Source organism: Nicotiana sylvestris, chromosome 8 (genome assembly GCF_000393655.2).
Source record: "Nicotiana sylvestris chromosome 8, ASM39365v2, whole genome shotgun sequence".
Classification (NCBI taxonomy): Eukaryota; Viridiplantae; Streptophyta; class Magnoliopsida; order Solanales; family Solanaceae; genus Nicotiana; species Nicotiana sylvestris.
Genome location: NC_091064.1, coordinates 136,857,206 through 136,867,228, shown reverse-complemented (window position 1 = coordinate 136,867,228; position 10,023 = coordinate 136,857,206). Strand labels below are relative to the sequence as shown.

At 35.7% G+C, this 10,023-nt stretch overlaps 1 protein-coding gene across 1 annotated transcript; it reads right to left on the bottom strand.

The window, feature by feature from the left end:
• Positions 1-640: 640 nt before the first annotated feature.
• Positions 641-9,625, bottom strand: LOC104231526 (uncharacterized transporter C405.03c-like). Its single transcript, XM_009784538.2, has 8 exons — positions 9,225-9,625; positions 7,149-7,544; positions 6,129-6,343; positions 3,858-3,928; positions 3,673-3,771; positions 2,630-2,747; positions 1,024-1,159; positions 641-877 (listed from the first exon to the last, which is right to left on the bottom strand). Exons 1-8 carry the CDS (start codon positions 9,303-9,305, stop codon positions 818-820), a joined length of 1,176 nt encoding a protein of 391 aa, XP_009782840.1. The 5' UTR covers positions 9,306-9,625; the 3' UTR covers positions 641-817.
• Between the last annotated feature and the right edge of the window lie 398 nt (positions 9,626-10,023).

Here is a 10,023-nt window from a genome sequence, read left to right as displayed (position 1 = left end):
ATGACAAATGCATGATTTAGCAACAAAAAAACTACTTCTAGTTTTAAACTGATTCCGTAGAGTTTTATGCTTCAAGGCTTGACATAGCTAGTACCTGCCAATTAAATGCCACAGATAAATTGTGCAGATTTCCATTGGATTTGGTTCATTTTTACTTGTTGGATGCGATATATTTGAATTCAGATGGTATATCCATTTTGGGGTGAAAGGGGAAGGTTGTGGTGGAAGAAGAAATAGGGGAGGGGGATAAAGTGGGGTTGGGGTAGTGAGGTGGCATGCCATATGAGGCCACCTCAACAAAATGTCCGGTCACGTGAGACGTAGTGTCTATGGCAGAGGGTCCTAATGACGGAGAAGTATTTTTGCACCAATTTTATAGTATCGGGAGCAATGATAGACCGAAAATATAACAGATGGCATAACAGATCGTTTTCACACAAGCAAAGGGTATTTTGGCCCTTTTCCCTTTATTTTTTTCCCCTTAGGTAGTAGTATCAAAGTATGTGAAAGCCACAATGATTTAAAGGATGACGGAGAAAGGGAGAAAAAGAAAACAAGCTAACAAACGGACGATAGATGATGTGATAAATAATTGAGATGATGAGAAATTTAAGGAATACTTCCATGGAGAAGGAATACATACTGCAAAAATAAAAAAAGTATATACACTTTGAAACACTCTTATTACAATTACACCATATTAGCATATATAAATCTTGTTCACGAGGGGAAGAAAACTTTATTTTTCTACCCCAGTATATGTTTTATACACTTGAGATTAAAACGCTCTCCATCTTGAAACTGAGTAGCCATGAGGTTATCTTCTTCCGCACGAACACTTGTCAGAGAGGTTGGCTATAACAAATCCAGCAAAAACCTTGAAAAAAAGAAGTAAAATGGCAAGTGGCCACTGTAAGTTGGAGACCACTACTTGTAGATTCCAATAGAAGTTTGTGACACAAACCAAAAACTACACGAAAATTGTAACTTGAAGCTATGTAGGGAGTTGGCCAAGAGAAAAACCTGAATGCATCCAAAAATGTAAACTGCAGAGTAATGACGGCCGTGAACTAGCATGTCAGCAATCATAGCAAGAGGTATGGTCAATGACATTCCCAGTGTCGCAACTAGTGGTGTTGTCCATACTACTGAAAGGGCCCTGTTTCATAATTCAAGAACTTACCCCTGTTAATCTAAAAACTTGTAGAGCAAAAGTAGATATCAATGTAGAGAAAAAAGACAGGCAGATTCCGGTGAACCCGAGAATTGGTTTGCTCTCCTTGCAATTTGATTTCATTTTGTCTCCACTGTCATCTGATTTAGCATATTGTGGTCAAGCTAAATGTTTAGAGGGGCGGGGTTAACCCCAGAAAATGTTTTCCCTAGAGTTGATCAATATGAATAGAGATAATAAAGATTATCTACCTTAACCTAAGCAGCAATGTAAAAGTGACCTAACACAACCTGCAATAGCAATTCTATAGATGTGAGAACTGGCAGACTTCCCTTTGCAATTGTTTACCATCCATTCCAACTCCTCCTGCCACCTGAAAGCTTGTCGACTTATTCCTTGCCATCGGAGCATTTTGTTCCAAACGTTAGAAGCAAATTGGCACTCAAAGAAAAGGTGCGACACTGTCTCATTTTCAGTCAAACACAAAGGGCACTTTATATCGACATTCATTCCCCACTTTGCGAGTCTGTCTTTAGTAGCTAGAACTAGGAATCAAGAATAGTAGAGTAATGATGTTGTTTGTTGTTGGACCTGTGATACAGGGTTCCAGCAATTCGTTTCTCTCTGCTTGTAATTCTTACATTGGTTAATAAAATTCTTTTATTTACCAAAAAAAAAAAAAGTGACCTAACACAAGATCCAAATGGGTTTATTTTTTGAGATGGAAGAAATGGGTTTATTCAAAGTCAAGATTTAATGCTCGTATTCTTAGAATATTCTAAGATTCATTCTATGAATTTATTGAAACTCAGAAGCATCAGTTCTGACATAGATATTGATGTCATTTCACAAGGGAGAAGGTCAAGGTTAATGCTATTAGTAGACAATACATTCGCACAAAGGAGTAACTAGCAGATATCTTAATCAAGAGCCATGAAGAGACTCAGCATGAATACCTTCCTGTGCAAGCTGGGTGCGAAAATATCTTCTATACCCTCTGAACTCGAGGACTACTAAGTGATACGGAAAAAAATAGAGTGGAGTGACAGGCTGTGAGAAATGTGACGAGTTAGAGTTGGAGCTTAGTTAAGTTAATTAGTTCGCTAGTAGTTGGTTTAGTTAATTAGCCAGTGAAGTTGCTATAAGTTAATAGTAACTAGAACTAGATGATGGAATGAACATCTTTTTGTTATTTTCCACTCAGTTGCAGCTACTCAAAATCTCCTTTGAGGGAGCTAGCTCAACAAGGTTAAGCGTATAGAAAGCTCTTCCTAATTCCGATATAATAAGGAATCTCCATATTCGGGTAACTTTCCTCATTTCGCATAGTTTAATCTTATTTCTAGCAGTGGTACTCCTACAAAGGAGCCCTCTTGTATCTTGTTTCATAATCAGCTCAAAACAAGTTCTCTGTTTATTTTCTTATTTTTCACGATGATAAGTGTTGGTACGTACCATAAGTAGTCAGAGAAAACACTCCCAATAAAGCCATTCAGCAGCACAACCTCAGCAACAGAAGCCGAGCTTGGGAAATCAAACTTAGGTTCCAATCCAATAGCATTTAATGGCCATGCTGGAAAAAGAATTAGGGATGATAAAAATCAGTAATACACACTCAATTAAGTAAGAGATTCAAACTAAGGACGGTACGGTATAATATAGGACTGGTTGCAATCACACTTGAAATCTGGAAGTTCTTTCCACTGGCTTAGAAAATATTTGACTTCTACCCACTGCGGAAAAGATTATTTGTCCTCTTTCCTTTTCAAAACCAAGAGAGTTTCATTTCCCATGAAAGGGAAGTTTTTCCATTGTTTGCTTTTGCAGTATTATAGTATTTCAAAAGTAGATGGTCCCACTTCTATTCTTATAAAATCTCAAACTTTAAAAGTACACTCTAACTTTGGATCCGCTTCCAATATATTATAATTTCAACCTTCAACTCTTCAATTACATGTGACAATTAAAAATGGTGCTACTACATGGAACAGAATAACATCATGAAGTACAACAATAAAACAACAGAGACCAATTCAAACCTAAAAGCCCCAAAAGAACACATTTACTCCAAACCTAAAAGTTCAAAAGAATATTTTCATTTTTTCTGCGGAGAAAGTTCCAAAAGAACTTAATGAAATCAGTTCCAAAATTTGATCACTACCTAAAGAAAATCACCTTCCTTACAAGAGCAGTTGTGTTATCACTGTTTACTTAGATTTCTGAAGAATTTAACATGTCTATGCACGGTATCCTATATTTGTCCTCTTTCTTTCCCTGTAGTATAGACCTAGGTGCCCTCCCCTTCTAAACAAATAAAGAAGAAAAACCTGATCACCTTATTCAATTCTTGGATTTCTTGATTTATTACTCATAAGAATGTTATTTTCTCTTGATACGCCAAAAACTGAGAATAGTGGGCAGCTTCTTTGAATACAAAGAAATTTTAAAATATTCATGATGTTCTTTCCAGGGGCGCAAATTTCCAAAATGTCCATTACCAATCCACCAAAGGCCGAGCAAAGTGAATACTCCAAGATATCCAAAGAACTTCTCCATATCTGTCTTTTCTCCTGATCCAGCAGATTTCTTGAGGAGCACTGAGCACATCAGAAAACCGTGAAACTAGCATTATTATTATAAAATAAAAGTGGCAATTTCATCCCAACCCTGATTGATATCCTACCTGTAAATAAGCCATAACACACAGCTGAAAGAAGACCAAAAACATCACCAATAATGGAATGCTTAGCAGTCCTGCCAGCAGCAAAGGATCCACAAAAATGATGCACTAGAGTTAGCCACAAAAGTAGCATATGGAAGAAAATTTAAAATTACCCTAATATTTGTAGTCCATATAAAAATATAAAAGCCGATTATATCAAGAACCAGACAGGTTAGCCATGAGCAGAAATAAAATAGATATATTGTGGAGTTATTGGTCAAGGGAGCAGGTTACTCAGCTTAAACATATCATTATAGAACAGTGAAAGAAAAATTACTTTAGACATCCAAATTGCTTCATATAGCATAATGTAGTTCAAAGTCAAGGTCTGAAATTGTTAACTGAAATAAACCGAGCGGTAAAAAGTACATTTAGAATCACACAATTCTCCCACAACCATCTAATAATAAATTTGACGATTAGTGTCCCTTAGTCTTGGATTAAAAATAAGCTCTCCGTTCGAGTGCCATAAAAACAAAAGCAAAAGGATCCAGACTACTTTAAAAAAAGGCATATAAGGCATCAGATCAAGCATGAGCGGCAACACTAGCCCTCATGAACTAGGAAAAGTACGGCACTTGTATGATTGTGATATAAGCATTGGAGAATACTATGACCGCCTAGAGGGAGCTCAAAGAATCGCCCGGGTTTTTTTTTTTTTTTTTGGGGGGGGGGGAGGGGGGAGGGGGGAGGGGGGTGGAATGGTTACTATGACTACCTCATCACTAGTATTCCTTAACTAAGAGGTGCATATATTGATTCACGCCAAATGAGTCTAGTGATGCAGACAATTAAATTAACCTATAGAAGAGCAGTTTAGCCTATTAGAAAAGTTGAAAGATCTGGAGGTATGTTTCCCCCTCCTTTTCCCTTTTGTGACCAGCAGATTAAGGCTTATAATACATTTTCAAATTCTTTTATTATTGTGCCATTATTTTCTATAAGATTTTTTTTTTCTATAATTTCAAGTTCTAGGGGTATTTTGCTCATTATAGAATTCCTGTGATATCCAGAAAAATTTTGCATAAAGAAAGCTATTCTTTGGCAAACTAGTTATAATTTTTAGTAATTTAAACGTTTCGCAAGTAGGTATTACCGTTTGTTTCCTAATTAGTTCAGAAAATCCTACCAGAATAGGTTTAGGTTGTATAGTTTATGTACAATATTGTAATGTTGCTTATGAAAAGAACTGTATAAAGCTTTTACTCAGAATTCTCTGAGATCTTTTGAAGGGTATGCCTCCCTTGAACTTTCTGCTAGGCGCCATTCCTAGAGGACATTCGAGATTTGATGTTTTCCTTCTTCTTGATTATTATTTTCCACTGGTTATGGATTTAACTGTCTAATTTCAGATATGTCCTAGATCATATACTTCAACCATTCTTAGATCTTGCTCTCTATTTCTCTACTGCATCAAGTCTGATAAGCGTCCACTTCAAATTACGGGTACAAAAACCAAGCTTTTAAAGTAGATACGAGCCTTGAACAACTTTATTATCTTTTCCTATAAACCATCAGCACTTTTTAGGTCACTTTCACCAGTAAAAGCTCCATCTTTGCCATAATACATGATGATGCAAGGAAGCTAAAGTCCTTAAGTGAAAATGAAAATTAATAGTGCACCAATTAAATTTATATTAGGAGAGACGACTTCTAAATTTGCATATACATCCTGAGCTTAAACAACACTTATCATTTCAAAGCCACTTATTGAAACTTATTCACTTTTTTTTTTTTTTTAACAATTGCCATTATGGGTAATTTGAAATTTCACCAATTAAAACATGGAAATGACATGAAATAAGTAATATAGAGGCACAACTTGTGCATATCAGCATAGCATGATCATCGTCTAATAAGGGCAGCTCGGTGCACGAAGCATCCCGCAGGGTCCGGGAAAGGGCCGCACCCCAAGGGGTATGATGTAGGCAGCCTACCCTGATACAAGCATTAGTGACTGATTCTACAGCTCAAACCCGTTACCTATAATAACTTTACCGTTGCTCCAAGGCTCCCCTTCTATATGATCATTGTCTCATGGCAGAATAAAATGTTGTGGAACAGAAGAACTTGAGATGCTATGCCTATATGCTAAATACGGATAAAGCATCTTCTGCCCCTATGCATGCATTTTAATCCGTAGATGGATTGTATGGTTCATCTGGAGAATCTGAAGACATATTAACAAGCTTAGACCTCAACATAGATAGACCATGCTTATTAAAAACTTACTCAGATGCACTCAGCATTTCATCAGGAGCCCATGTTTTTCCAACTGTAGTCAGTGCCACACCACTCATACTGATTATAACAGCAATCATCTTCGCAATAGTTATTGAGTCCTGGCCGAGGAGTGCTCCAAAAAGAAGCGTAAAAAGCCCAGATGTTGAGGTCAAAATAGTAGTACTAGCCACACTTGTATTCGCCAGTGCAGAGTTTGAAAAATACTGCAAGCCATTAAGCAATTAAGTTGGGTATTCAATTTGCAATTATATAATTTATCTTGCAAAGAAGGAAAATGACAAATAGCAATCAGCCCCCTACATAAAGACAGAATAGGACAACAAACAGTCAGTCACCTAGATACAATTAACACTCCTTTAATGTAAGCATGTCCATTTTGATCCATAAACAGACCGACTCAAATGATGACGACTTGACTGCATCAAATCTTGCATGAATTCTCTATCTTCTAATTTCTCATCCGTTAAACATTTTCAAGAAGTACAAAAGGAAACATCGATTGTGAAATCCTATATTTGGACAAACAAGTTCTCCGTCTTCGTGATATTTCTGTATTTCTACAATAAGTAAAAAAATCTGTGTTCTTTCTGTTTGGAAATGTTCTTAAATAATATTTGCATATCTTCTAGAGCTCATAATGGGAGATCTCTTAGATGTTCAATGCTTTATAGCCATTTTGAGCAAGCAACAAACATTTGTTTTCTAAAACAAGCAGTAAAAGCTCGGGCATGGTTCAATAAATGACCGTCAATCTTGAAGCAAAATTGATAAGGGTCAGGAAATGAAGCACATCTCATCCGTAATACATTTTATAACATTTGCCAGCTTCCTTTTTCTTTTTTTGCTCACTATAGGAGCCTTTGGCTGCTTTCCTGATTTCCTCTCTTCTTTGTGTTTTTTTTTTTTTTGGCTTTAGGGGAGAGGGTGGAGAAACATTTGGCGCAAGTACTGAAAGTAGTATATCATTCAACATAAAAATTGTTAAAGGTTTTAGATAGAAATAAGTACCTCTGTCGCAAACCATAAAGGAGCAAGATACAAACTACATTTGACAAGGTCCCATGAGTTACGATCATGGCCCTCCTCTTCAAGAAAGTGGAACTCATCTTTATGGTTGATACCAACTAATGCCAGGGCTTCTTCAGGGCTGCTGTAATCCATGTCTGCTGTAAAATAATCCTTCAAAGCTCCTCCGGGATGATTGTGCATGTCATTGAGTTTAAGTGGTACATCTAGGACTGAGGAGTCCAAGATAAGATTTTTATTATACAGTTTCTTCAAGGAACTCTTTTCTAATAAACTGCATAACCAATCTTTACAAACCGCTATAGGCAGGAAGATTGCCATAAGAGAGATCCCCAGATATGTAACTGCAAAAGGTTGTTTATACTCTACAAAAATTTTCTGCAGCACATAAATGGTTTTATCTTAGTATCATCTGTCCAAAAACATCTGCATAATATGATTGCAAAGCTTTGTATGGAAAGAAATTAATGGCAACAGAAATAAGTGAATGGCAAAAGGAAAGTTGTATAGAAATCCTTCACATACTATGAAAAGATCAACAGCTTCAGCATAGGAACTACAACATAACGAAATAAACATTCTAACTTTCCCTTTTGCACAGCTCTAAGCATTTCTTTACCAATAATCCCCAAGTAATTGTTGTTAAGATGCTATAGTGGAAAACTTGCAATATTGACATGTAATTGACACATAATTCATATAGCAAAACATTGGTTTAAAACCGAATCTTACAAAGCTTGTACCCGGAAAAGAAAGTAGCCCTTGTGACAAAAAATTACTAGTTAATACTAGTAGAATAGGCACAAGTTACTGAATACGATATGCATAGACAACGCAACATCCTTAGCCAATGCAAATGAGATAAAGTAAGCATATGATATTAGATGAATGCAATCAGCATATTTAGTGGTAATACTGTGGGTATCATCAATCAATGGGCTTTGCATTCAAAAATATTTTTCTGTGTCAGATTTTGTGCAAAGGCATATGTTTAGAACAAAACAAGATTGGATTATGGTTGAAACTAACTTGCCTCTCTCAATGTACTCTCAGATATGAGTCTAAACATCGGAATAGTGCATGACAATTTCTTGCTTCTCATTTCTTTCCCGGCAACTGACAGCAGATAAATGTAATAAAATAACAACGCCAACAGAAACCAAAATAAGGTACATAACGTCTGAAAGCAGATAAACAATCAAATGATGTCTTTGTAATGTGTAATGGATACTATACAGGCAGTATCATTGATAAAACCTTGTAAGATGATGACGTCAACAACAAAAATAACTAAGACTCTATGCATTTCAACAATGTTGCAGCCTATCTTTTTGACACTTCTTTACCTTAATCATAATCCTAGTCACAATAGTATCTAGTCTCCTACAAGCAATCCGTCAAATTTTTGAACTTTCCAACTTTACACTCTTCCCCTATCGTCTAGCCTCTTGGGCTTAATCTGTATGCATATTTACTTAAGTCCTACGCTTTCTCACCATTTATATTCTGAACCTATTTTTGCAAGTGCTTTCAGTTGCTTGACTATAGAAAAACAAAGCTTTTCCCCATCTCAGCAATATATATGAGGCCACAATTCATTGGAATCCTAATCTCTCTGTTTGATCTTCCTTTGAGCTAACTTCTTAAACATAATTCACAATCCAATATTATCCTTAAGTTATTCCTCACCATTTCTTTTTCAACATAAAATTCTGTCTGGACCGTCTACATATAATAATAACAAAAAGGAGTTACTAGCATTTCTGCATAACGTCATGAACTAGACTACATTTTGCTATAATCTTATTCATCTTTTAGAACTAATTTTATAATATCAGCTTTATATTTTCCAATTCAGAAGTCGGTTGCACTGTTTAGCTAAGTCTATATATTCCCTTACTTCTTATCAATCTTTCCCTATCAAGTTGCTGCATAAGTAAACAATATTAGAATTCAGCTATAAAATAAAAGCATCAGTACACAAAATAAACCAAGACTAAACTCTATAATCCCCCCAAAAAGAAACAGAAAGAGCGCAAATGAAAAGGCTTTAATTACCTGAGTAACCTCAGCAGAAGCAACCCATATCAACACAAAAGCTCCTATTAACACCAATCCAGCGTTGTATTTCCAACCCATATCTCAATAAATAACTTTAAAAACTCAGAAGCAACGAACAAAATAACAATTTAGAGAATCTAATGCTCTAACTGTGAGAAACACAGTAAAATTTATCCAGAAAGTGCATGTTGGGGTGTTTTTCTTTGGTTCAAAAAGGGGAGAAAATGTGTGAAGAGTTGAAGAAATCCCAAAGGCCAAAGAGTTACTCATGGCTGTGAAATTGAAACGCAATAAATATATTGAAGTCGGCAAGAGTTGGCTGGTAATCCCGAAAAGAAGCTTAAACGACAAAATTGGCTTGTTTTTGACATGTAATTCGTATGTTTCACTGTTTCAGTAACGTACGCGAGTGTCACAAAGTCCTTAACTAAAGTTTCCCGTTTCTTGGATTTTAATGGCAGTGGTTTTTGTTTTCTTCCTCGAGTACGATTAATTTGATAAATTTGATCCCTCTACTCTTTAACAATAAGTCAAACCATATTATCCTACATATATACATCCAAAACAAATACTTTTGCTTAATCTACAACAAATATAGGAAATATATTAAAAACACTTCATCTTTTTCGAATTAAAAAAGTAATATTTGAGAATACTTAAGAATAAACTTCTACCTTCCCAGGGTGGGTAATCTTTAACTCCAAAGGACTTCTTTTTTTAAAAGGAGACAGAGTTCTTATATTTTTTATTTAAAAGGTGACAAAAATTCTACAAAAGTCAAAGTAAAAAATATATA